General features: G+C 49.8%; 1 protein-coding gene across 1 annotated transcript in view; it reads left to right on the forward strand.

The window, feature by feature from the left end:
* SHANK2 (SH3 and multiple ankyrin repeat domains 2) overlaps positions 1-26,966 on the forward strand; it is a 669,064-nt gene that overhangs the window by 144,807 nt on the left and 497,291 nt on the right. The window contains exons 9-10 of the mRNA XM_063670714.1: positions 3,492-3,608; positions 22,076-22,153. Coding sequence (XP_063526784.1) covers positions 3,492-3,608; positions 22,076-22,153 — 195 coding nt within the window. The remainder of the gene's footprint in view (positions 1-3,491; positions 3,609-22,075; positions 22,154-26,966) is intronic.

Genomic DNA, 26,966 nt, shown 5'->3' on the forward strand with positions numbered 1-26,966 from the left:
CTTCACCCAGGAAGGAATTCAAGGGCAGGATGGTGATGTTGGCAAAACCTTTATTGAAGCAGCTGTGAACAGCAGCAGAGACTGTTCCTTGCAGAGCAGGGCTGCCCCAGAGGCAGTGTGCCCAGAGCAGCAGCTCAGAGGCTGGGCTGCACTCACATTTATACCCACTTTTAATTACATGCAAATTATGGGGCAGGTTCTGCAGGAATTGCTAGGAAAGGGGCGGTAACTTCTGAGTGTTGCCATGGCAACAGTAAACTGGTGTGGCACACTGGTGGGCGTGTCTTATGGAAAGCTGCTTCTGCCCCGCCCTGCTTTAGCTAGTCCTCAGTTTGGTCCAGTGTCTGAGTTCCAATTCCCGAGTTGAGTCCCACCTCCTGCCTTACTTTGCTCCTTTGTAATTAATAGATATTGTTTGGTGATCTTTGAGGCTATGCAAAAATCTGTTTTCTCATACCCCTTTCACCTGACAGTTTTGGCATCCATTGGCCTTTCTTGCCAGAATTGTTGTTATCATGGTTGCTAAATGGAAATTTTTTTAATCCTCTCATTGCTTCTATGTTTATTAGCTGGCTTTCTGTTGTAAAGAAAAGCTTTCTCTTCTTGTTTATTTATTCATTTATTTACAACAAGGCAGACTTTTTTTTTTACCATTTCCTTTATTTCTGGCACAACAAAGTATTTCAAGCTCACCTTGCTATTTCCCTGCCTCAGGAATCAGCTGCTTCTCCAAGGAGCCTGGTTCTTTTTAGTGTGGAGTGGTATTTAGAAGCCAAGGTGCAGGTGCTTGGGGTGCTAATGGCTGCTGGGCTGTTGCTGGTCCTGCACCCTCTCAGTAGGCAGAGTTAGGGATGGGTAGACACATGGGCATCATTTTCATTTTTATTAGTCTCTATATTAGGAACCATGAGTTTCTACTGATAATCCCATTCCAAGCCAACACCACAAGGCATATTCTAGTTTTCTCCTGTACTGTATTTGTAACTTCCTTCTTTGACAGAGCCCAGCTCCCATTCCCTTTCCTGAGTGTCCTTGTGTGTGCAGAGCCCTGCGTGCAGCCGTCTGTGGACCCTTCTGCCCACCACCTGGCTTGGATCCCCCTCACCCCCCTGCATGGCAGCTGCATCTTCCTCAGCAGGCCCGAGCTCCGTGCCTCAACCACCAGGGGTTAAAACAGAAATAAGAGACTAGCTGAAATGACACTTGAAAAAAAAAAAAAAATTACTGCTACTGCTAAGACTGTGGGATTCTGGGTGACTTTTGGTTTTTGTTCAGCCCTTCTCTGTATTTCCCGGGTTTGTGTGTTATAAAACAATGGACGTGGGAAAAGCGGAAAATGGAAACATGCTCTTGGGAACACGCCTACGAGATGTCCGCCCGGAGTCAGCAGCTCCGTTTCATCTCTTCCCATTGAGCCTATTTTGCCCTTGCAAGGGAAGAGTGCTCTGGCGCCATCTGACTGATGGAACTTACAAGCTCATAAATTCAGATTAACCAGGGGAAGGGGAATAATGAGTATGGATTAATTGTTCAGTGTTTTTATGCTAACATTAGTTGTCTTTATTGACCACAGAGCAATTAAATTAAGCTGTAACAAAGTGTTGCCTCCCAGAAGTCCTTTGGGGAGTGCCAAATAGCCAGGGATCCTTCAGTTCAAGGAACACAAATCCCAATGCAAACGGGTGGGTGAGGGGAGGGAGTTATGCCTCACTGTTATGTCCCTGAAATTCCAGGGTCAGTTGCAGCTTAGAGGGGCTCAGACAGTGTCATCTTGGCTTTGTGCATGTCTCTTCCTGTCTCCTCTCTTTCTTTCCTTTCCTTTCTTCCTCTCCCTGCCCCTGTCACACATCCCTTCTGTGTTGAGGGTCCCAGCAGCTCCAGGCCTCTGTCACTTTTCTGCTCCCCACTCTGGAAGAAAGAAAGAACTTTTTCCCCAGTAGTTCTGATGAATGTTCTAGCTTGGGGCTTGGCAGCTTCTCTAAGGTCACCTGGGCGTCCCTTACTCTGCCTGGGGAGATGGAACCTGATGGCTCCTGCCTGTGTCCTGTGCCTCTGCAGGAGCAGGGTGGGGAGGCCTTCCCTGGACCTCTGAGAGTGGAGCCGGGGTAGCCCCCAAGGCAAACACAGGTGCAGTTCCCAGAAGAAGGGGTGTGGGGGCTGGGCAGGTGACAGCAACGAGATCTGCAACAGGGATCTACTTTATAAATTAATGAGATTTGCGGGAGGCACAGCGATGGTAAATGGAAATTTCTCGTGGTTTTTTTTTTTTTTTTTTACAGCTCATCCAATTAATAGTTTCAATATCTTCCCTGTCATCTTTTCTCACTGTTAATTGCTGAGGTGTAGCTCTTTCTCGTGGACCCTGAGAAGGTGAAATTCACCTCTATCTGTCTCAATTAGCAGTAGAGCAGGATTCATGAGAACCCCTTCCTGGGCTACCGCGGTGCCTACTGCTCTCAACACCCCTCGGCTGCCTGCCCTTGGCGGGGCTCACCTCTTTCTCTCCCGACCCTGGGGGTGAGACGTGTTAGGTCAGGACCGACTTTTCTCCAGGTCCAAGGTTGTGGCCACCATGTCGAGCAGTGTGTGGCTGGACAGAGGGGCCCTCGTCACCTGCACGGGGACCTCCCTGGCCCCTGTGAGCTTGGGTGGGGGGGGGCAGCGCTGGCTTACCAAGTGCTGACTCAGTGCCCAGCCTCATGTGAGGTCCTGTGGGGTTCTTTGTCCCACGTGATTCTCATCTGAACCTGGCAAGGGTTGAGGGTTGTTTCTGCCTACAGATGAGGGTACACATAGGTGCTCAGGCGAAAGTTCTGATAAATGATTCAGGCCTGGGTCTGTTTGACCCCCAGGCCCTGATGGTTCACAAGCCACACATGTTGCAGTTCTCAGAGAGGAGTTGATCATAGTGCGGGTCTGCCCTACTCCTGCATCCTGCAACTTACTTAGGAGCTGGACTGCATTAAAGCAATTGTGGGGCCGTCCATCGCACATAGAAGGACAGGGCTCACTCCTGTGGATGCAGTGCAGGGAAGAGGCTGTGAAGGCCTCTCCTGGCCATTTTGTGCCACCCCCCTGGAAGGGGGAGCTTGGGTAACTGAAGCTGGGGCTGAGACTTCTGGTTTGCATCTTGTGGAGCTGGGCACTGAGGATGGGAGAAAGATGTCCTGCACCTCTGGGCTCTAGGCCCCTGGATCAGGATGGAAGGGACTTTGGGGCCCCTTCCCAGACCCTCTGTCTCACGGCTGAGCAGCAGTCCCCAGTCCCGCCATGAAGGTCCTCCCTGATCCACAGCCAGGGGTCTGGTGGTGCATGCTGATGTCTTTGGAGCGCTTGCCCAGATGGTGGGTGGGTGGGTGGTTGGGGTCCGCACAGGCCCTGCCCTGCCTTGGGGTTCTGGTGGAGCAGCCGAGTGGCTGGTGTACTTTGTGTGTGCATGCAGCCGTCGTGGTGGAGGGTTCCTGATTCACAGCCTGGGTTCTGTGTTTCAGGCCTGCAGGTACGGGCACGTGCAGCACCTGGAGCACCTGCTGTTCTACGGGGCAGACATGAGTGCCCAGAACGCCTCAGGGAACACAGCCTTGCACATCTGCGCCCTCTACAACCAGGTGAGTGCTGAGCGCGTTTAAAGGAAATAATGTATACAGTGGTCCATTTCCAAAACAAAGTGCCTTAAATTGGCTTACGTCAGCCGGGCATGGTGGCTCACGCCTGTAATCCCAGCACTTTGGGAGGCTGAGGCGGGCGGATCACGAGGTCAGGAGATCGAGACCATCCTGCTAACACGGTGAAACCCCATCTCTACTAAAGATACAAAAAATTAGCCGGGCATGGTGGCAGGCGCTTGTAGTCCCAGCTACTCAGGAAGCTGAGGCAGGAGAACAGCGTGAACCCGGGAAGCGGAGCTTGCAGTGAGCCAAGACCGCACCACTGCACTCCAGCCTGGGCAACAGAGCGAGACTCCGTCTCAAAAAAAAAATTGGCTTAGGTCAGCAAACTACAAAAGAAACAAAATATACTAAGCCCCTGCTTAAATAGCCAATACCTGCTTGTCAGCCCCTGCCCCTTAGTGGCCCTCACCCAAACCAAAAAAGTTTAGTCTGAGATGAAAGTTTACTAGCCTGCAAAATTGCTCGATTTGTCTGTTCTTATCGGCCTGCCCAGCTACATGGGTCATAAGTCAAATACTTAAAAAGCCCCTAAGTTAACTAAAATTGCAACACATTGTGGGCTGCAGCAAAACGCAGCAAAACAATCCTTAAAAAAAACACCTAAAGCCCCAATCCAACAACCAATAGGCAACGTCCGGAAAAATTGTAACCCACAGTACTCAGCCTTTGAGGAACTAGGGGAGGGACCTGTGCACTGGGGGATAAATTGCTTGTTGAAACCGTGCTGGGTGTGCTTGCCCATCAGACACCTGATTTGCAAAACCATCATTAAGAGTCTCACTTTCGCTGTTCTCCGGGTCTCTAAGTCCATTCTTTGGGTTTAAACGGGTAAGTTTGTTTCTCACACGCTGCAGTGGCATGCACCCCAGCCAGCCCTGACCCTAGGGGGGCACCGGGAAGGCCTTGCAGGGGTCATCTCAGGTCATCCTCGCCTGCTGCCTCGGTGGGAACTGTTACCCTGTTGTAGAAGGGAAGAAACAGAGCCCCAGGAAAGCAAGGCGAGCATCCTGCTCGCACAGCTGGTGCCAGAACTGGGCTCAAGACTCAGGTCTGGTCAGTGCCGCGCCTCCATGCTGTCCATGTTCCATCAGATGCGCGAGGAGCCGGGCTCTCTTGTCTACCCTCCATAGCTGGGATGCAAACTCTGTTCAGTTCTGGAGTCAGCCATCTACCCCGTCAGCAGGTCTCTATGTGGAACGTGGAGAGGGGCAGATCAGAGTCATGAGACGGGGAAGGACGTGGCGGACAAAGCCCAGGATAGTTCTGGTACCTCCACCAGGCATGGGTGGCACCATCACATGACAAAAGCAGTCCTTCCGGCCAGGTGCAGCAGCTCATACCTGTAATCCCAGTGCTTTGGGAGGCCGAGGGGAGGTGGATTACTTGATCTAGTTTGAGACTAGCCTGGGCAACATGGTGAGACCCCATCTCTACAAAAAATTTAAAAATTAGCCGGGTATGGTGGCATGTGCCTGTGGCCCCACCTACTCAGGAGGCTGAGGTGGGAGGATCACTTGAGCCTGGGGGTTTAAGGCTACAGCAAGCCAAGATTATGCCACTGCCCTCCAGCCTGGGTGACAGAGCGAAACCCTGTCTCCAAAATAAAAATTAAAAAAGCAAGCCTGGCCAGGCGCGGTGGCTCTCTCCTTTAAGCCTAGCACTTTGGGAGACCGAGGCAGGCGGATTGCTTGAGGTTGGAGTTCAAGACCAGCCTGGCCAATATGGTGAAACACCATCTCTATTGAAAATACAAAAATTAGCCGGGTGTGGTGGCATGTGCCTGTAATCCCAGCTACTCGGGAGGCTGAGGCAGGAGAATTGCTTGAACCCGGGAGGCGGAGGTTGCAGTGAGCCGAGATAGTGCCATTGCACTCCAGCCTGGGTGACAGAGCAAGACTCCATCTCAAAAAAAAAAAAAGAAAAGAAAAGAAAAAGAAAAAAAAAAGCAAGCCTTCCACCACTGCATGGGACAGATACGCCCCAATGTGCTTTTTCATTAAGTGGTAAAATACACATAACAAAATTTATGCCATTTTAACCGCTTTTAAGTATGCAGTTCAGTGGCATTAAGTACATTTACATGGCTGTGCAGTTGCCTGCCATTCATCTCCAGAACTCTCTTAATCTTGCGAAATTGAAACTCTGTCCCCATCAAACATAAGTCTCCCCTCTCTTCAGCCTCTGGCAACCCCCGTTCTACTTTCTGTGTCTATAGATTTTCCTGCTGTAGGGACTTGATATGAGTAGAAGCATAAAGTGTTTGTCCTTTGGTGTCTGGCTGATTTCACTGAGTACAATGTTTTCGAGGTTTGTCCATGCTGTAGCCTGTGTTGGAATTTTTGATCCTTCCTTTTTAAGCTGAATAATACTTTTAAGGTAAATAATACTTCATTGTGTGGATCATGTGCGTGGACATCTGTCAGGGGACCCTCGGTGGCTTCCACCTTTTGGGTGTCGTGGATAATGCAGCTATGAGCATAGATGCAACCATTTGTTCAAGACCCTGTTTTCATTTCTTTCGGGGAAAAATGCCCACAAGTGGAACCATGATGTGAAAAAGCAAATCATCTTCACACTTCCCTGTAAGACCAAGTGTGAGAGCCGAGGAGAGCAGGAAGTGAATGTGTCTAGGAAACACTGAAGGCTCCAGGGATGTGAGCCCTGCCCTCTGGGAGGCTGCATCCTAAATGACAAGGCCAAGTGATGGCCCGCCCAGTGTGTGCACCGTGGCCTCACGGGGAGGTGAAGCAGGGGCGCAGGGGGCTGTTGGTCCCGCAGGAGAGGGGAAGCCGTGGGGGGTTAAGTGGTGGGGGCGGCCTGTGGAGTGGAGCTTGTGAGAAGGGGCCCTGGGCTCACGGGGCATAGGTGGGGTGCAGGCACTGCTTTAGGAGGACAGGGGGCTGTTTCTCTGTTTCCTTGGTGCTCAAAGTCAGGTGAATTCCTGGACATCACTATTGAAGGACTTCTCTGTCAGTGCCTTCTTTTTTCTCTTTCTCTGATCTCAAGGAGCTTCAAATCTGGAGGGTGTCGAGATGTGGATGCTACACTAAGCAGCAGAGCAGTGTGGGGTGGGAGGGGATGTGGCTTTTCATCCTGGAGGAACAGAGGGAGATCTCAGAGGAGGAACTCTGCTGGATGCCCAGGGCTCTTTGTGCCAGGGTCCATCCTCTGCAGGCTGTCAGCGTTCTCTTCCCATCCCAAAGCAGTGCTCCCATCCTATTGGCTCATGGTGGCCTCCGGGGTGGAATCTCAAGCCTCATCCTTTACCCAAGCCATTCCCCAGCCCTTCCATGGTCCTCACCAGCCCAGGCCCCTCCAGCCACTCTGCTGGAGTCCCACTTTGCTTCTAGCTGTTCAATCTTCCTGGATTCTTTGCCCTGGAAAACTCCTATGCATCCTTCAAGATCCAGTTCAGACTTCCTGCCCCTCAGTCAAGCCTTCTGCTAATGACTCCCTACATAGTTGTACATTTTTCTCTGCAGCCCTTTGCAAGACTTAGCCAGGGAAAAATGTCCAGGACCAGACAGTTATTATGCCTTCCCTGTTTTCTCTGCTGATGCTCCCTTCCCCTTGGGTCCACCTGAGAGGAAGCACGTGTGGATATCATCAGAGGCATAAGCCGCCATCTTTCATACCTGGCACAAGAGAACAGCCAGGCTGGCTGCGGTTGGGTAGCATTTCAGCTGAGCTGTGAGCAGCATTTTGCAGAGCTGCCGACTTCCCCCCGCCTCAAAGAAAGCACATTGATGTGGTTTGTATGCAGCTGTGTCCCTAGGTATGCCACAGGGTGTGAATGCTGAAATGTCTGTGTGAATGTGGAGATACATTACTCAGCTGCATTAGAAAAACACATCATGAGGCTTGGCTGTGGCTGGTAAACACATCTGCACCAACATCTGCTTCCTAATTACTGCTTTGGATGGAAAAAACATTCCTTAATTTTCCCCAGTAGATCGCAAGCACATTTTATCTTGAAAACTCAAGAAAAGTCTGTTTTTTGTCACTTGAAATAATTGTGGACAAGATGGTATTTGAAAGTGTTGATGTTTCTTTCTGATTAGAAAAGGTTAACACATTTTGATGATCTGTATTGAGCTTGACTTGGTATCACTCCACACTCCACATGCCCCGTATCTGTCCTATGCCTCAGTTGCCGGCTCCAGGAGGGTCCCAAGCTGGCTGGGGCTCTCAGGACATCCTCTCCCCACCTTGGGCCTCAGGTTAGCACAGGAGCCATCTGCTTTTGCTATAAAGAGCCAGTCGGGTAACATCTTAGGCTTTGCGGTGTCGCATGGACTCTGTCATAATGATTCAACTGCCACTGTAGTGCAAAAGCAGCCATAGACAGTATGTAAATCAGAGTGTAGTCGTGTTCCAATAAAACTTTATTTACAAAACAGGGATTTGGCCTGCAGGCCATCCTTCTCTAAGCCTCCGAATGGAAGGCTGCATCTCCTCCTCTCCCCCGCCTGTCTTATTGATGGATCCGCCTCCCCAGGATTGAGTGGTTTCTCCTGCAGCCAGGAAGCCTCTGGAGGTAGTATGGAGAGCTCTCCCCTTCCAGGGGAGACAGCTGTTCCAACTCCTGCCTGTGTGCCCCCTCTTCTGTCTGGGTAGAAATGCCTTAGCTGGCTTCTCTGGTTTTGATTTCCAGCCTTGCCTAGCCTCCAAGAACCAATGGGCGGGGTCATAGGCTCTGGACTGGTTGGCCCCTTGACCTCTGGCTACAGTGTCAGTTGGAATGTCTGCAAGTGGTCTAGGATCCAGCTTCGTGTATCCCTCATACTCCTCTTAGGGTTCTAGAGTGTCTTTAATCTCCTCCCTCATGCCCTCCCCAAACTCTTTGGAGTGTCTTACTGATGTAGTTAAAGAAGCTGGTCCAAACCGCAACTCGTGTGATGCCAAGAGAGGCACAGCTTCATGTCTGCATCTTCCAGGTGCCTGTAAGTGACCGGGAGGAATGCAGAACCCCTGCCTTTGTCCTGCAGGCACTGCGTGTTGTACTTGACCCAAAGCTTCTTTCCTTCCTGAGTCACCATTTGAACACCTTGCTATACTCACTCCCCCTTGTCTACACATGTATGAGGCATGTGGTTGCATTAGAGCAGGCACTCATGCAGGCAGCAGAAACCACTCTGGCAACTTTAAGCAGAAAGGGTGCCATACAGGGCACACACACACACGGCGTACAGGGAGTAGTGTTGAATAACAGACTGTTCAGGGATGGACAGAGGTGCCTTTGAATCAAGACAGGATTCAAGGAAAGGAGTCAGGAGGCAGCCCTGAGGAAGTGGAACAGTAATTCAAAGAGGCATGGTGGTCTGGGTTTCATCTGGACTAGCCCATTGCCTTGCCTTGCTATGCTGTCCTCGACAACCTATTGTCTCTCTAAGGGCCTGAATTTCCTCATGTGTAATGTGGAGATAATTATACCAAATTCACAGGGTTGCTAAGAGGCTAAAAATAGAAAACAAATATATGGTAATATGGTATTCCTGGAACATAGTAGATGCTCAGTAAATAGTGGCTGTAATGATAGCAGTGGTGTTGGTGGTGATGGTGAAGGTGGTGATGATGCTGTTGCTGATGGTCATCATGAGGCTGGTGATGGTGGTGGTGGTGATGATGAAGGTGGTGATGGTAAGGCTGATGGTGATAATGATGGTGTTGATGATGAAGGCGGTGATGGTGGTGGTGGCAGTGATGATGATGGTGGTTGATAGTGATGATGGTGAAGGTGAAGATGATGATGGTGCTGATGGTGGTGGTGGTGATGGTGACAGTAACCGTGGTAATGGTGATGGTGGTGGTCATGGTGACAGTGATGATGATGATGGTGGTGGTTGATAGTGATGGTGCTGATGATGGTGGTGAGGGTGGTCATGGTGATAGTGATGGTGGCCATGGTGATGGTGATGATGGTGGTGGTTGATGATGGTGATGATGGTGGTGGTTGTTGGTGGTGGTGGTGATGGTGATGGTAATCATGGTGGTCATGGCGACAGTGATGGTGCTGATGATGGTGGTGAGCATGGTCATGGTGATGGTGATGGCAGTGCAGCAGAATAAATGAGGTTTCTAGCTGAGCTGTAACCTCCACATTGGAATTACCCAAAGAACCTGTGAATAGTACAGCTGTCAGGCTTCCAGCCCATAACCCAGAATCCCAGTGATGCTGAGGAATCTGCAGAGCAGCAGCTGGCTCCACTGTGAGACAGGACCAGCATACCGGACTCCATGCCCATTAAGGTCTCTTTCCATTCTGCCCTCACAGAGCATGACCAAAGTCACTATGGCATCTAATGGTGGCTCAACAGCCCTTCTCCCTGAACATGGCCTGTGGTTGCCAAATACACAGTCATGGTTGCGGCGTTGCCTTGTGCTGCTGGGGAACTTGTCAAGCAAAGGCATTTTATTTGCCTTCCCTAGATATTCAGATTCTTCCAGTCTCTTTGGATGAGTCTTATAGCCCTTGAGCTTTTCTGCTACAGACACTGGGAGTCAGGATGCAGTCTTCTGTTGTCTGGGACTGTGCCAAGCATTGCTAGGCATTTAGGATTCACAGTTGCTGGGCGCTAAACAGCAGGAGTGTCTGTCACTCAGTGTGCCATTGAGACTACTTGTGTACATCACCCCCTTCCTCTTTCTACTTATAGATTAAATCATGGTACTAATGATGATGGCAGTGCTGATGATAATGGTAGTGACAGTGATCACGTTGATGGTGAGTGATGGCAGGTGATGGTGATGATGATTGTGATGATGGTGGTGATGGTGATGATATGGATGGTGATGATGGTGATGGTGGTGGTGGTGATGATGGTGGTGAGGATGGTGGTGACAGTGATGATGATGGTCATACTGATGGTGAGTGATGCAAGTGATGGTGATGATGATGGTGATGGTGGTGATGCTGGTGATATTGATAGTGATAGTGGTGGTGGTGGTGATGATGGTGCTGATGGTGGTGATGCTGGTGATATTGATGGTGATAGTGATAGTAGTGGTGGTGGTGATAATGGTGGTGATGGTGACAGTGGTCATGTTGATGGTGAGCGATGGTGGTGGTAGTGGTGATGTTGATGATCATAGTGGTAGTGGTGGTGGTGATGATGGCAGTGATGGTGGCGATGGTGATAGTGACGATGGTCTCATTGATGGTGACTGATGCAGGTTGGTGATGATGATGATGACGGTGATGCTGCTATTGACGATATTCCCGTAACAAGCCTCTCCTTGTTAGATCTAAAAGCACCCAGGTGTATGGATTGTTACATGTGCTTTATCAGTTTTAGGCAGGCCTTACCACCTCCACACTTGTAATAAAATACACTATGATCAGAATATTCTCTCTTCTTTTATGAAATCACCTAATTAGGGCTTTGATTGTAAGTATCAAATTGTGTTTAATCTGTCAACCCCTCACCTCATCCTGGCTCTCCAAGAGCTCCAGAGGGAGGGGAGCAGCCTGGGGTTCATTTTTCTGCCCTGGATGACGAAGGAGCGAAGCAAGTTTTAAATATCAAAGGTTACTAGGCTAGGCCAATTTGTCTGGAAGGTAAAAATAATAAAAACAGCCTGCCTGTCTTTGATACCAGCGCGAGCCAGTGTAGGAAGACACGGTGTTTCCTGTTTGCATCTGTGCCCTTGCTGGTGTCCCATGGAGCACCTGTCCACACTGTGGCAGCTCCCATGGGGCCATCATGGGGTGATGGCCCCCTGAGCATTGGGCATTGTGGGTGGTGTGGGTCTTGCTGAATGGTGACGGTGCCCACGCCCTTTCCTTCACCTCCTGCAGCTCTGGTGGGTGGCTGGCTTGGTTGGCTTTCCCTTTATACAGGCCAGAAGATGCAGGAGTGGTCAAAGCCCACTCCATTAGTAAATGAGGAAGCCAGGCTTCCAACCCATGCCTTGTGGATGCATTCCCGTAACCCACTGACTGGGGAAGGGGCCTCTACTGGGCACAGGTCAGGCAGAAGCACCTATGCCCACGGCAGTGAGGGGTGTATTCATACTTACCCTGGCCCTTACTTAGAGGCACAGCTCTTCAAGGGGAGGGCTGGTCTGAGGGACCAGGTTCTAGCCCTGCCCTGATGACAGCAGCATCCCAGCCACTTCCCCGTTTTACTCATGCAGACATCTTAGTTGTTTTTACATTTACGGCTGCCCAAACAGTCTTATTTCAAAAGATAATTTAACCTGAAATAAACTCCTGATTTACACTTTGGAGTGTGCAGTAATTTGTATCTGTGACATTTAAGTGAAGACAGCCTCAGTGCCGTTGAAAGGAAATGGCTTGACAGGGCCTGGAGCTTCCGAGTTAACATCCTGGTTGCAACGTTGTCTGTGCCTGTGGGCACGTCTGCCACCAGTGTTTCTGCTTTTGACCTCTGCCTTCTCTTATGTCATGCCCATTTGCTTATGAAGACACTCCACCCACTTCTGTCTCCAGAAGCTCCCTTGGCTTCACGGACCCCCCGCCCACCTTCCCTGCTCACTGCTCATCTCCCTGGGAGACTTCTGCACCCTCCCTCCAACTTCCCCACTCACTGCTTATCTCCCTGGGAGAGTTCTGCACCCTCCCCCCAACTTCCCCACTCACTGCTCATCTCCCTGGGAAAGTTCTGTACCCCCCCCCCAACTTCCCCACTCACTGCTCATCTCCCTGGGAGAGTTCTGCACACACACACACCCCAACTTCCCCACTCACTGCTCATCTCCCTGGGAGAGTTCTGTACCCCCCCGCAACTTCCGCACTCACTGCTCATCTCCCCAGGAGAGTTCTGCACCCCCCCACAACTTCCCCACCCACTGCTCATCTCCCCGGGAGAGTTCTGTACCCACCCCCAACTTCCCCACTCACTGCTCATCTCCCCGGGAGAGTTCTGTACCCCCCTCTCAACTTCCCCACTCACTGCTCATCTCGCTGGGAGAGTTCTGTACCCTTCCCCACCCAACTTCCCCACTCACTGCTCATCTCCTTGGGAGAGTTCTGCACACACCCCCCACCCCCTTCCCCATTCACTGCTCATCTCTCCGGGAGAGTTCTGCACACCCCCCAACTTCCCCATTCACTGTTCATCTCCCCGGGAGAGTTCTGCACACATGGCTTCCACCTTCTCATAGCTGTTGTCTCACTGACACAGTGTGGTCAGACTTTCGTCCCTGCTTGCTCAAACCCAGTCACACCAACATGGCACTTCCATGGTCCCGTCTCTGTCCCCATCCAGCTCAACGTCTCTGTGGCATCTCTCCGCGTCTGCGCTGCATGCTCCTGTTACCCAGATTCCCTCCTGCAGTGACTCCCGAGGTGACCTCAGGTGGGCCTGTCTGTGCCCTTGTACACCTTCCAGAAAACCCCAAGAGTCCCCAGTTGGAGTTTCCCAGCTCACTTCTGCCCTGAGCTCTGGCAGTGATGTCTGCTCCTTGCCGATGTCCCCACATGCCGTGCCGACCTCTTAGGAGACTCCAGTGCGGCAACTGCTCCCCACTCTGTAAATAACGCCCTTCCCCTGGAGCTCAGGCCCGAAACCTGGCCGCCTCCTGTTTCTCACCATCCCTCTCATCCTGGGACTTGTCCATTCCCTTCTCCACCCTCTCTGGGCCCGTCTACCCCTTTTGTCCCCTCCACCCCTCTTGTCCCCACCACCCCTCTCACCCTTGCCTGGGGCCCTGCCGTCTCTCCCCGGGACTATGTATTCACCATCCAGCCTCTGTGTTTCCTTCCAGTCTGTCTTCCCTCAAATCCACTTTCTGTCACCCAAGTTCTTCATCCTTCCCCTGCTGAGAACCCCCTTTGCATAACCCAGGGCTTGTGTCCTGTGCCCTTCTCTCCTGTCCAGTCCAGCTCGTCCCAGCTTGTTGTTGCCTGGCCCCACCACTGCCTTCTTGCCTCCCGGCCCCTCGCCGGTTTCTACTTCGGTTCTTGGTGCTCTGCTGGATGGCCTCTGCCTCCGCCCAGCTGTCCCCAGGCTCTCTCCTCTCCCATCCCAGGGCTCAGCTTGCCCAGCCAGCCACACCCTCTCCACTGTCTGTATCGGACCCACCCGTCCTGAGCCTGTGTGGTTGTTTTCTGTGCCCCTCTCCAGCCCAAGCCTGGCAGAGACCTTGACTTTCTGGTTTGCATCTGTGTCCCCAGGGACTAGGACGGTACCTGGCAGCTCCATGAGGACTCACTGCATGCATCAATGAGCAGCTTTCTCTGTCTGTCTCTTCATGTGTAAATGGAGATGTTGGGGTCTGGGGGTCCAGCAGCTGGTGGGAACTGCAGGTCTTCATCTGCAAATGGAAATGATGGGGTCTGGGGAATCCAGCAGCTGGTGGGAACTGCAGGCACACTGTGTTCTCGGCAGGCACAGTGCAAGCCCCAGGAACACTCCTTCATGGGGAGGTACGTTTATTAAGGGAAGTGTCTCGGAAAATTCATGCCAAGAGAAAAAGTGGCGGTGAAAATGATATTCTTCTTGATGCTCGGGTCTTCAAAAAGCATTCCAATTGCTTCTATATTTATACTTCACTGAATTATTTAAAAGGATAAAGACCTGTCAGATAAGATACACCTCTGAAAGGAATCCAGGGCAGCCAGCAGCCTCGCAAGGGAGCCAAAAGCTCCTACCAGCACCACCTGGATCACAGTTTTTCCTTTCTCCTCCTTTCCGAAGCCGCAAGTCATTGCAATTTTTCACATTAACCTTCTCTGTAAAATGGGCCCCCTGTTCTCCCTGGCAGAGAGTTTTCCCATACATTGAAAGTTAAATCAGAAGGAGTGGGTAGATGTGCATTTTGAACTGCAGAACACACACATGTTCACACACGTGTACACAGACGTGTGTGATATGCATACATACATGGAGGTATCATTGTTATTAAGCCAAGTGAACCATGTACCCTTGAATTTCAAAATAACTAACTGGAACCTGAGCTCTTTTTGACGTCTGGGAAACACTGCAGTAATGGGTCGTAGGTATGATATTGACTCCATCAAAGTCATTGAGTGACCGGAGGTGGTGGTGGAGGATTTTTCTTGGATCCTACCTGTATCCCCCTGGAATGGCAGTGTCTGCTGAGGATTTATTCTTAGCTTTCTATTGGAAATACATGTCATTTATAATAGGGAATTTTCTTTTCTCTTCTCTTCCTCTCTCTCTGTCTCTCCCCCTCTCCCTCCCTCCCTCCCTCTCTCTCTCTCTCCCTCCCTCCCTCTCTGTCTCTCTCTCTCCCTCCCTCCCTCCCTCTCTCCCTCTCTCTCTCCCTCCCTCCCTCCCTCTCTGTCTCTCTCTCTCCCTCCCTCTCTCCCTCCCTCTCTCCCTCCCTCTCTCCCTCCCTCTCTCCCTCCCTCTCTCCCTCCCTCTCTCCCTCCCTCCCTCCCTCTCTGTCTCTCTCTCTCCCTCCCTCTCTCCCTCCCTCTCTCCCTCCCTCTCTCCCTCCCTCTCTCCCTCCCTCTCTCCCTCCCTCTCTCCCTCCCTCTCTCCCTCCCTCTCTCTCTCCCTCCCTCTCTCCCTCCCTCTCTCTCTCCCTCCCTCTCTCCCTCTCTCCCTCCCTCTCTCCCTCCCTCTCTCCCTCCCTCTCTCCCTCCCTCTCTCCCTCCTTCCCTCCCTCCCTCTCTCCCTCCTTCCCTCCCTCCCTCCCTCTCTCCCTCCCTCTCTCCCTCTTTCCCTCCCTCTCTCTCTCCCTCCCTCTCTCTCTCTCCCTCCCTCTCTCTCTCTCCCTTCCTCCCTCTCTCTCTCCCTCCCTCCCTCTCTCTCTCTCCCTCCCTCCCTCTCTCTCTCTCTCTCCCTCCCTCCCTCTGTCTCTCCCTCCCTTCCTCTCTCTCTCCCTCCCTTCCTCCCTCTCTCTCCCTCCCTTCCTCCCTCTCTCTCCCTCCCTTCCTCCCTCTCTCTCCCTCCCTCCCTCCCTCTCTCCCTCTCTCTCTTTCTCTCTCTCTCCCCCCCTCTCCCTCCCTCCCTCCCTTCCTCCCTCTCTCTCCTTCCCTCTCTCTCTTTCTCTCTCTCTCTCCCCCCCCCTCCTTCCCTCTCTCTCTTTCTTTCTTTTTTTTTTTGGAGACAGGGTCTTGCTCTGTCACCCAGGCTGGAGTGCAGTGGCACGATCACAGCTCACTGCAGCCATGACCTCTTGGGCTCAAGGGATCCTCCTGCCTCAGCCTCCCAAGTAGCTAGAACTACAGGCACGCACCACTGCTCCTGGCTAATTTTTTTCATTTTTTGTAGAGATGGGATCTTGCTATGTTGCCCAGGCTGGTCTGAAACTCCTCGACTCAAGCGATCCTCCCGCCTCAGCCTCCCAAAGTGTTGAGATTACAAGTGTGAGCCACCATGCCCAGCCTATAATAGGGAATTTTCAGAAAAAGTTCTTACTGAGAAATAAGAGGAGTTGGGGAAGAGTGTCCCAGGCTCCTCCCTGAGCAGGGCTCTCGTATTCTGAATTCCAATTCGCCAGGCCACTCTCAGCCATCTGGGTTTTGTCAGTGCTGGGTGGTTCTTTTAGACCACTGGGCTAGGGTGCAGTTACAGCCCAGAGCAAATGGGTGAGCAAGACCCCCAGGGGCCAGCCTTCATGTCCCCAACTGATGCCCACCCCCATGAGGTCCCTCCTCCCTTGCTGCCCTGTTCTCCCTTTGCTGCCCCCACCAGGCCCCAGATGGGAACTGGCTGAGAGCCATCATCCCATTCTCCTGGCCCTGTGGTGTCTCCGCCTCCTCTTCGTTTTCTCTCTTACCAAAGCAAAAAACAAACTCTTTGCTCACCGTAGCCTGATGATACTGTGATTTTGATAGAGACCTTGGGCTGGGTACAGTGGCTCACACCTGTCATCTCAGTATTTTGAGAGGCCACGGTGGACAGATCGCTTGAGCCTAGGAGATCGAGACCAGCCTGGGCAACATGGTGAAACCCTGTCTCTACAGAAAATACAAAAATTAGCCATGCATGGTGGCGTGCACCTGTAATCCTAGCTACTTGAGAGGCTGAGGTAGAAGATTGCTTGGGCCTGGGAGGTAGAGGTTGCAGTGAGCCAAGATTGCACCAGAGCAAGACCCTGTCTCAAGAAAAAAAAAAAAAAGAAAGACTCTTTGGGGTTGGAAATAACAGGATCCCACTGGGGGTGATTTGACGGGAAATTTTGGACTCACGATCAGGACACAGGGCAAGTCCTGCAGCTGGGGCAGAGCGGGGGAAGGGCTAGGTTGGGACTGGAAAAGCCAGGGACCTGCCCAGTGCTCTCCACACTCTGTCTCATCCTGATGGAGAAGGCTGCATTCTGTGCACCTCTTGAAATGCCGGTCACCTGCAGAAACTCACCATTCCCAGGTTCCCAGTGACACCCCGATGGGCCCATATGCCTGGGACTTGGAGGGGTTGTACTCATATGGGTGGGCCCCTCTCCTGGGGGTCAGGAGTCACTTTCCAGGGAAAGGGCATTGCTGGAGGTGGAAGGAGACCCCCACCTGTGTCATTGACAGTGCACTAGGCTCATTCTGCTGCCACCAAGCCCGGTATCCCCACTTTAAAAAGGAGGAAACTGAGGCTCAGAAGACAAGAGGCAGAACCGCTCTCTCAGTGCTGAAGATGTCTGAGTGATGAAGTGCACTCCCTGTCATCAGCCTAAGTGGGACCTGAAGATTGTTGTTAATATGTCCACTGTTAGGGCATCCTGCCAACGTGGTCATTTCTGTGAACGTGTGACCACGTTAGGGAGGTGCAGGAATACTTTATTAAAACTGGGCTGGGTGCTCTTTTTTCTGTAAAGACCCAGAGAGTAAATACTTCAGGCTTTGCAGCCACAGAAAATATGCAGGTGAGTGGATGTGGTCGCATCCCAATAAAACTTTATTTACAAAATTAGATGTGCAGGATTCGGCCCAAGGGCCATAGTTTGCAACCCTAAAATGAAATAAGCAGGCCCACAGTCTTAACCTGCACCTCCCGCGGTGTGGACCCTGGGCACAGCACGACTGACGCCAGGGCTTTCTGTTTTTGAAACTCTGAATTTAATTGTACCCCAAACATGAAAGATTCGTTTACTCAACATAGTTACGTCTGAAAATTCCCGTACATATTTTTTCCTGTACTCAAAGCAACACATATTTATGGCAATAATTAGTAAAGTATGGAAATCTCAGCGTAAAAACTGGAATCCACATTTGTGCTTTTTCCAGGGGTTTCCCACCCCGAAACCCTGTGTGGAGCATCACCCTATATCGGCTGCTGCATGCTCTTGCAAACTCACACGTTGTTTTGAAACACCATGGGCTTCTAGCGGCTCGTTTCCTTGTGTTTGCTTTTTCTCAGCTCAGCCTCCATCTGCAGTGTTGTTCGAGCCTCACACGTGGCTTTGCCGGCTCTCCTTTCACTGCTGCCCCGTGGGCCTCAGGCTGACAGCTCCATGGGCATCTGTCCCTCCCCTGCTGACATGCGTGGTCCTCGTAGTGAGAGGTGACAGAGGCCGCCTCTGCCTTCCTGCTCCCCAGGAGTGGGTGAACATCTTCTGTGAAACCTGCTGGGCTGTCGCTGAGTCTGAGGACACATTCCAGGGATGAGACCCTGAATAGCATGGGGCTTGGCGTCCCCTTGAGGCCTGACCGGCTGGGGCCAGGGGCCGGTGGGCTTGGGGACTGGCATGTGATTCATACAGGAGACTACAGTCCGTGTTGTTCTGAGACCATTCTAGGGATGCAGCTCTTCACGACTTATATCCATCATCAGTAACATTTGGAGCTGTGAAGACAGGGGTTGTTGACCTCAGCTTTATTGAGATTTGGCGCTGGATGGTTTTTTGCCATGGGGGGCTGTCTTATTAATTGCAGGATGCCTCACAACATCCCTGGCCTTAACCCAGTAAGTGCCAGTAGCACTCACAGTTGTGAGAGCCAAAAATGTCTCCAGACATTGCTGGATGTTCCCGTGAAGGCAAAATTATCCCCGGTTGAGAACCACTGTGTCAGGGGGTGGGGAAACCATGGTGGTTTTGCTTCTAATTGGAATCGGGGTGCAGGGGCTCTGGGGATCCTCCTCTAACCAGCCTGGCCTTCCTGTAGGGCGGTGGGACAGAACACTCAGCATGGTCTGTGGAGCGGCCCACACTCACTTCCATGTGCCTGACTCAGTGGCATCTGTGGCCAGAGCCCCCCACTCTGTACACAGGTGGCCTCAGTGGGGCTTGAGGCAGAGTGCACCCCCAAGCACGCAGGTGGCTTTTTACACAGCCAGTGACCAAAGCTGGCCACGGTCACCGAGGCCCCAGGATGCTGGAGAACACAGAGGCGGGATGGCCTTTGCTACCTAACTCAGATCCGCCCACCTGTGTCTCCCAAGTGAGCGCAGCCCACACTCTTAGCGGCCAGAGAGGGTGTGGTTCCCTCATTAATAATCACCGTCATGGGGCAGAGACCTGGTGGGTTCCCCACCCTGAAATCAGCCGGATCCTGAGAGCTCAGTGTGCTCCTGGCCTGCCCGACCCGCCCAGCCAGGGATGAAGACTCTCTGCCAGGGTGGCCCGCCTTCCTGCTGTCTGTCCTCTTAAATATGTATATGACCCTCTATTGAGATGTAACTCACACACCATACAGTTCACCCATCCGAAGTGTGTAGGGCTCCGGCTCCGTGATCGCTGGTCTGTCCACAGAGTTGTGTGGCCATCACCACCATCAATCATCACCACCATCAACATTTATTTTTTTCACCCAGACTGAAACCCAGGATCTGTTGGCAGCTGCTCCCTATTTCATTCTAGATTTTCAGCTCTCTTTCTATTTTTATTTTTATTTTATTTATTTATTTTTTTGAGACAGAGTTTCGCTCTTGTTGCCCAGGCTGGAGTGCAATGGCACAGTCTCGGCTCTCTGCAGCCTCCGCCTCCCAGGTTCAAGTGATTCTTCTGCCTCAGCCTCCCGAGTAGCTGGGACTACAGGCACCTGCCACCACGCCTGGCTAATTTTTGTATTTTTAGTAGAGATGAGGTTTCACCATGTTGTTGGCCAGGCTGGTCTTGAACTCCTGACCTCAGGTGATCTGCCCATCTCAGCCTCCCAAAGTGCTGGGATTACAGACTTGAGCCACCATGCCCGACCAATCAGCTCTCTTTCAAATCTGCTGATCTGCCAGGTCCCGCCACCTGTGCAGTGTCCACTCAGCTTGGCATCTTGCTGTTCCCGAGGACGGGGTTCCCCCGGGGCCTGGGCTGGGGTCTCTGACCTGTCATGGGTGGGAAGCCCTGGTCATTTAATCCACTTACCCCTTTATTTGGTGTATATGTTGCAGTGTTGAGTCCAGGTGGTCACACCTGTTGTCTGTACACTAGACCGTAGGTAAGGATGGAGTTCCCAGGATCTGCCCAGTACAGGCTTTGGCTGTGACCTGCGCTGAGGCCCGGAGTCCTGTAGGAGAAGGTGCCCCCAGCCCGGTGTCAGGCCCCTGCTGCCGAGGCACAAGCACCAGCCCAGCCCCTGATCATTTAAATGCACTTCCAAAAACAGTTTGCTTATTCTAAACAGCCAACTGTATTTGCTAGGCAAAATTATTCTAATAGTCGGTACGGCTACATCGATATTCTACTGCTGCCTTTTTATTGGTAGTTATTTGCTGCTGCAGTCCCCACTGGTTACATCAACATTCTGCAGCTGCCTTTTTATTGGTAGTTATTTGCCGCTGCAGTCCTCACTGGGAGCTTCAGAGGGGTTGGCGAGAAGTTCTCCATCAGCCCCATGGGCAAATGGTAGATGCCCAATCGATGGATGCAGATTCATTTTTGTTATGAAAATGCATAAGAGGCTGGGTGCAGTGGCTCACACCTGTAATCCCGGCACTTCGGTGAGGCTGAGGCAGGCGGATCGCTTGAACCCAGGAGTTTGAGACCAGCCTAGACAACACGTGGGACCTCGTCTCTACAAAAAAATACAACAATTAGCTGGGCATGGTGGCGCGTCCCTGTAGTCCCAGGTACTCAGGAGGCTGAGGTGGGAGGTCAAGGCTGCTGTGAGCTGTGATCGCGCCGCTGCATTCTAGCCTGGGTGACAGATTGAGACCCTGTCTAAAAAAAACAAAAACAAGAACAAAAAAAAGTTTTGCTTGCTTTTAACAACATTAAATAATATAAGCCCACATATTAAAAAAAAAAGATTCTCTGGTCAGGCATGGTGGTTCACGCCTATAATCCCAGCATTTTGGGAGGCAGAGGCCTGCAGATCACTTGAGCCCAGGAGTTCGAGACTAGCCTGGGTAATATAGTGAGACCCTGGCTCTCCAAAAAAAAAAAAAAAAAAAAAAATTAGCTGGGCATGGTGGCACATGCTTGTTGTCCCAGCTACTCAGGAGGCTGAGGTGGGGAGAATTGCCTGAGCCCAAGAGATGAAGGTTGCAGTGAGCCAAGATTGCACCACTGCACTCTAGCCTTGGCAACAGAGCGAGACTGTGTCTCAAAAAATAAAAATAAAGTGTAAAAAGATTCCTTCTGTTCTCTCCCTAATCCTTTTCCTTTCCATGAAAGTAAATACCATTAACTGGTGCATATCCTTCCAGACATAGTCCCTGCTTTTCTATAATATAGACTTTAAACCTTTATTAGTTTCTCTTTAAGCCTTTAAAATGTAAATGAAATTAAGCAATATTATTGGGGGTTTTGTTTTTTGTGTTTATTTTTTGTTTTGAGATGGAGTCTTACTCTTGTTGCCCAGGCTGGAGGGCAATGGGTGCGATCTTGGCTCACTGCAACCTCCGCCTCCTGGATTCAAGTGATTCTCCTGCCTCAGCCTCCTGAGTAGCTAGGATTACAGGTGCATGCCTCCATGCCCGGCTAATTTTTGTATTTTTGTAGAGATGGGGTTTCACCATGTTGGCCAGGCTGGTCTCAAACTCCTGACCTCAGGTGATCCACCCACCTCGGCCTCCCAAAGTGTTGGGATTACAGGTGTGAGCTACTGCGCCTGGCCAATATTATTGTTTTGAGACTTGCCTTTTTTATTTAGAAGTTCCTGGATATGTTTCTTCTCAGTTTATAGTCATCTGCCTTGTTTTGTCCTGAGACTGCCTAGGTGAAGAATGTTCTAGAATATATCCCCACTCTCCCCTATTTTAGAACATGTATGCTAGCTCCAGATTTTCTTTTCTTCTTTTCTTTCTTCTTTCTTCCTTTCTGTATTTTACTGAAGATATTTCATTTATTATATATTTTATAAACATGTGCAAGACTTTCTATAGAATATAGTCTTAAAAAGTGAAATTGTTTGGCCATAGTTGGCAGCAGGTGAGCCTCACCTGACAGCATGCAGGAGCCAGATGAAACAACATGCTTTCCCTTTTAAGTGTGCACTTCTGTTTCCCTGGTTTCCCGTGAGCTTGAGACTCTGGACAGATTTCTTTGGAGAATGTCTGTGCTACCATTTTACAAACAGATTTCTCCTTTTCTATTTGCAGGACAGCTGTGCAAGAGTGCTTCTGTTTCGAGGCGGAAATAAGGAGTTAAAAAACTACAACAGCCAGACTCCATTTCAGGTAAAAGAGATCTCAGCATCAGGAAGGATGTGTGTGGATCACAGTGGGTGATGGCTCTGCATCTCCACGGTCGTGTTTGTGTGTGTGACATGAGGTCGGCTCGTTTTGTTGCGAATGTTTTCTTATTCGGAGGCTGCTCCAGGTGCCTCCCTCTCTTAGTGCAAAGCTGCTGCCCCGTCTCAGTGTGCATGCTCACACTGGCTCCTTCCTATTAGAGCAAATGGCACAAATAATGTGGAAATGTGTGCAGCAGTCAGCGCCGGAAAGGCAGCAAAGACGTAAGTGCTTCCAACTGTGCAGCTGTTGGGAGATGCTGGCTCTGCCACCCCCTCCATCCAGTGGGACAAGCTTCCTGAGGATCACACAGGAGGGGGCTTGCCTTCCATCAGCACCCCCATGGGGTCCGCTGTCCCAGAGTGGAGGGAGAACAACCCCAGACAATCATGGGCCAGGGTGTTCTGTGGTGTAATGCACAAGCCCAGGTCCTAAACTTTTTAAAACATTGTGGCAAAATACATACAGCATCACATTTAACATTTGAACCATTTTAAAGTGTACACTTTGGTGGCATTAAGAATATTCATGATGCTGTGCAAAACCATCCCCATTGTCTAGCTAAGAACTTAGCTTTCGGAACTTTCCTTTCCCAAAAGGAAATCCTGTACCCACTAACAAGCCACTCCCCACTCCCCCTCCCCCAAGCCCCTAGAAAACCACTCAGGACTTTCCATCTCCATGAATTTGCCTATTCTGAACGTGTGAAATGAATGAGATCATATAGTAGACGAGATTTTGTGTCTGGCTTCTGTTACTCAGCATCATGTTGCTGAGGGTCGCCTGCATTGTAGCCTGCGCCTGTGTTTCACTCCTTTTCAAGGCTGGGTAATATTCTGTTGCACAGAAATGGAGCTCATCTACATTTGATGCAGTTGTCCAGAGAACCGTTTAGGGTGAAAATAAAATCCTTTAAGCTAAATGCTTGTATATTTTTTTTTTAGCTAAACGAGTTATAGAAATGCTTTTTGATGTTATACACAGTCAGATCCACTTGAACTGAAAATTGACATTTCCATGATTCTCCTCGTTTGGAAATGATTCGTGTATCTTATTGCACTGAGAGAGGACTTGTTTAGAATTGGCTTCCATGAATGATTTTACTAATACTCTTCTTAGACATTCCTAATATATACAGGCTTGTTTTGTTGAAAATGAATGAGTTCAGCCCAACAACTGGGCCCAGATGTTTCATAACCACTATTATAACCATTCTCATGCTGTTAATGAAGGCATACCCAACACTGGGTAGTTTATAAAGGAAACAGGTTTCATTGACTCACAGTTCAGCATGACTCAGGAGGCCTCAGGAAACTTACAATCATGGCGGAAGGGGAAGCAGACACATCCTTCTTCATATGGTGGCAGTAAGGAGAAGTGCCGAGCAAAAGGGGGAGAAGCCCTTTTTAAAACCAGATCTCATGAGAACTCACTCGCTATCATGAGAACAGCAGCATGGGGGAAACTACCCCCATGATTCAGTTACCTCCCACTGGGTCCCTTCCATGACACATGGGGATTATGGGAACTACAATTCAAGATGAGATTTGGGTAGGGACACAGCCAAACCATATCAGCCATTAGGGAGTTTACGTAACTCTTCAATCATGGTGAGCCTGAATTTTAGTCTTAAATCTGGCAGTTTGCAAATATCTAATATAAAGTAGATTGTTGAAATGGGTCTCTGGTTTGCTGATGGGTCTATAGAGATTGCAGTTACACTCCAAGAAAATGTCCTCTTTCCAGTGGTGAGTATGAGGAGGCTGTGAGTTTCTTTGATTTCATGGTGTTACTGCGTCTGCCCCTTTGGGGTTAGCTGTGCATTCGTGGGCTTGGATTAAACATTATTTTTTGGGGCATTAAATAATATATTTCTTTGGTCCTTTATTTTAAAAAGTCGCATAGTTGCTTAAATTGCTCAGAAAACAGCTGCTGATGCCCCTTGATTCAAGGCAAACACTTGGGTAATACAAAAGCCATTTCTGACTCTCCTGGGCGGTGACTTACAACTACCACACGGCACTCCAGGGAAGTGAGTCTTCCATGGCACCCGGATGAAAGGTCAGTTTGGGTGGCCTGCCCCCTCCCTGTCAGTCCCCATTACAGCCCTGTCACCACTGGTGCAGTGACCACCTGGGATGGGGATACCCTTATTACTTGAGACCTGGCAGGATGCTTAGTACACCCTCACAGCAGCAAAACTGCACCAGCACCAACCCTGTGCCATCTGTCTCTATTTTGCTAAGGACAATCAATCAGTGCCACAAATAATTCCAAAAGAAAGTGACGCGCACTGTCCCCAAACTGATCAGACTCCGTATGCCGTAGACGTTGCCCAGGTAACTGGCGGAATGAGGTCTCTGCCAATCTACGTGCCCAGAATGGGCCCTGGCAGTGCCTGTCAGGAGCCAGCTTCCTCCTCCTCATCTTCCTGCCTTGTGTTTTATTAATACAAAGAGACTGGATTCACTCTGTGGATCTTTGCCCATAAAATATCCCCAGCTTTTATTTTTCATTCACAGTTGTTCTTCCCCTCCCAATTATGAAAAATGAATCATTTAATATTGAGTTTGTGGGAGAAATGATGGCTGGCTGCACCATTGAAAAGGGATCAAATATGTTCATCTGGAAAGTGCTGAGGATGTACAATTGGGCTGCAAAGGCAGGTTTTTCTAAGAAGTCTTGGGATAGTTGTTGGAGTTCATCTGGCTGACCCTTGCTTAATGATTTAAAATACTGGACAGACAGCATCAGAAGACCTAGGAACTTGAGAGAAAGGCAGATTCTTAGGATTCACCCCAGTCCCACTGGATCAGAAACTCTTGCAGGCATGGACCAGTGCTGTGTGTGTGTTCTCCTAATTCCCCCACGGATTCTAATGTTTACTCTGGTTTGAGAATCAGAAGATAGACAGAAGTGGATTTATCTAAGGTAGAGATGAAGCACTTAAACATTTTGGGTGTATGTTGAAGAATGATGGTGATAATGTGATAATGATGGTGTTGATGGTGATATTGATAATGATAATGATGGTGATGTCAATGGTGGTGGTGGTGGTCATGATGATGGTCACGTTGATGGTGATCATGGTGGTCATTCTGATGGTAACGTTGATGGTTGTGATGGTAGTTTTGATGGTAATGTTGATAGTGGACATGGTGTTCATGATGGTCATGTTGATGGTGGTGGTCATTCTGATGGTAATGTTGATGGTTGTGATGGTAGTTATGGTAATGTTGATAGTGGACATGGTGTTCATGATGGTCATGTTGATGGTGACGGTGGTGGTCATTCTGATGGTAACGTTGATGGTTGTGATGGTAGTTATGATGGTAATGTTGATAGTGGACATGGTGTTCATGATGGTCATGTTGATGGTGATGGTGGTCATTCTGATGGTAACGTTGATGATTGTGATGGTAGTTATGATGGTAATGTTGATAGTGGACATGGTGTTCATGATGGTCATGTTGATGGTGATGGTGGTGGTCATGATGGTAACGTTGATGGTTGTGATGGTAGTTATGATGGTAATGTTGATAGTGGACATGGTGTTCATGATGGTCATGTTGATGGTGGTGGTCATTCTGATGGTAACGTTGATGGTTGTGATGGTAGTTATGGTAATGTTGATAGTGGACATGGTGTTCATGATGGTCATGTTGATGGTGATGGTGGTGGTCATTCTGATGGTAACGTTGATGGTTGTGATGGTAGTTATGGTAATGTTGATAGTGGACATGGTGTTCATGATGGTCATGTTGATGGTGATCACAGTGGTCATGATGGTAACGTTGATGGTTGTGATGGTAGTTATGATGGTAATGTTGATAGTGGACATGGTGTTCATGATGGTCATGTTGATGGTGGTGGTCATTCTGATGGTAACGTTGATGGTTGTGATGGTAGTTATGATGGTAATGTTGATAGTGGTCATGGTGTTCATGATGGTAATGTTGGTGGTGATGGTGGTGGTCATTCTGATGGTAATGTTGATGGTTGTGATGGTAGTTATGATGGTAATGTTGATAGTGGTCATGGTGTTCATGATGGTCATGTTGATGGTGATGGTGGTGGTCATTCTGATGGTCATGTTGATGGTGATCATGGTGGTCATTCTGATGGTAATGTTGATGGTTGTGATGGTAGTTATGGTAATGTTGATAGTGGTCATGGTGTTCATGATGGTAATGTTGATGGTGATCATGGTGGTCATTCTGATGGTAACGTTGATGGTTGTGATGGTAGTTATGATGGTAATGTTGATAGTGGACATGGTGTTCACGATGGTCATGTTGATCGTGGTGGTCATTCTGATGGTAATGTTGATGGTTGTGATGGTAGTTATGATGGTAATGTTGATAGTGGACATGGTGTTCATGATGGTCATGTTGATGGTGGTGGTCATTCTGATGGTAACGTTGATGGTTGTGATGGTAGTTATGATGGTAATGTTGTTAGTGGACATGGTGTTCATGATGGTCGTATTGATGGTGATGGTGGTGGTCATGATGGTAATGATGATTGTGATGGTAGTTATGATGGTAATGTTGATAGTGGACATGGTGTTCATGATGGTCATGTTGATGGTGGTGGTCATTCTGATGGTAACGTTGATGGTTGTGATGGTAGTTATGATGGTAATGTTGATAGTGGTCATGGTGCTCATGATGGTCATGTTGATGGTGATCGTGGTGGTCATTCTGATGGTAACGTTGATGGTTGTGATGGTAGTTATGGTAATGTTGATAGTGGACAT

Source organism: Pongo pygmaeus, chromosome 9 (genome assembly GCF_028885625.2).
Source record: "Pongo pygmaeus isolate AG05252 chromosome 9, NHGRI_mPonPyg2-v2.0_pri, whole genome shotgun sequence".
Taxonomy (NCBI): domain Eukaryota; kingdom Metazoa; phylum Chordata; class Mammalia; order Primates; family Hominidae; genus Pongo; species Pongo pygmaeus.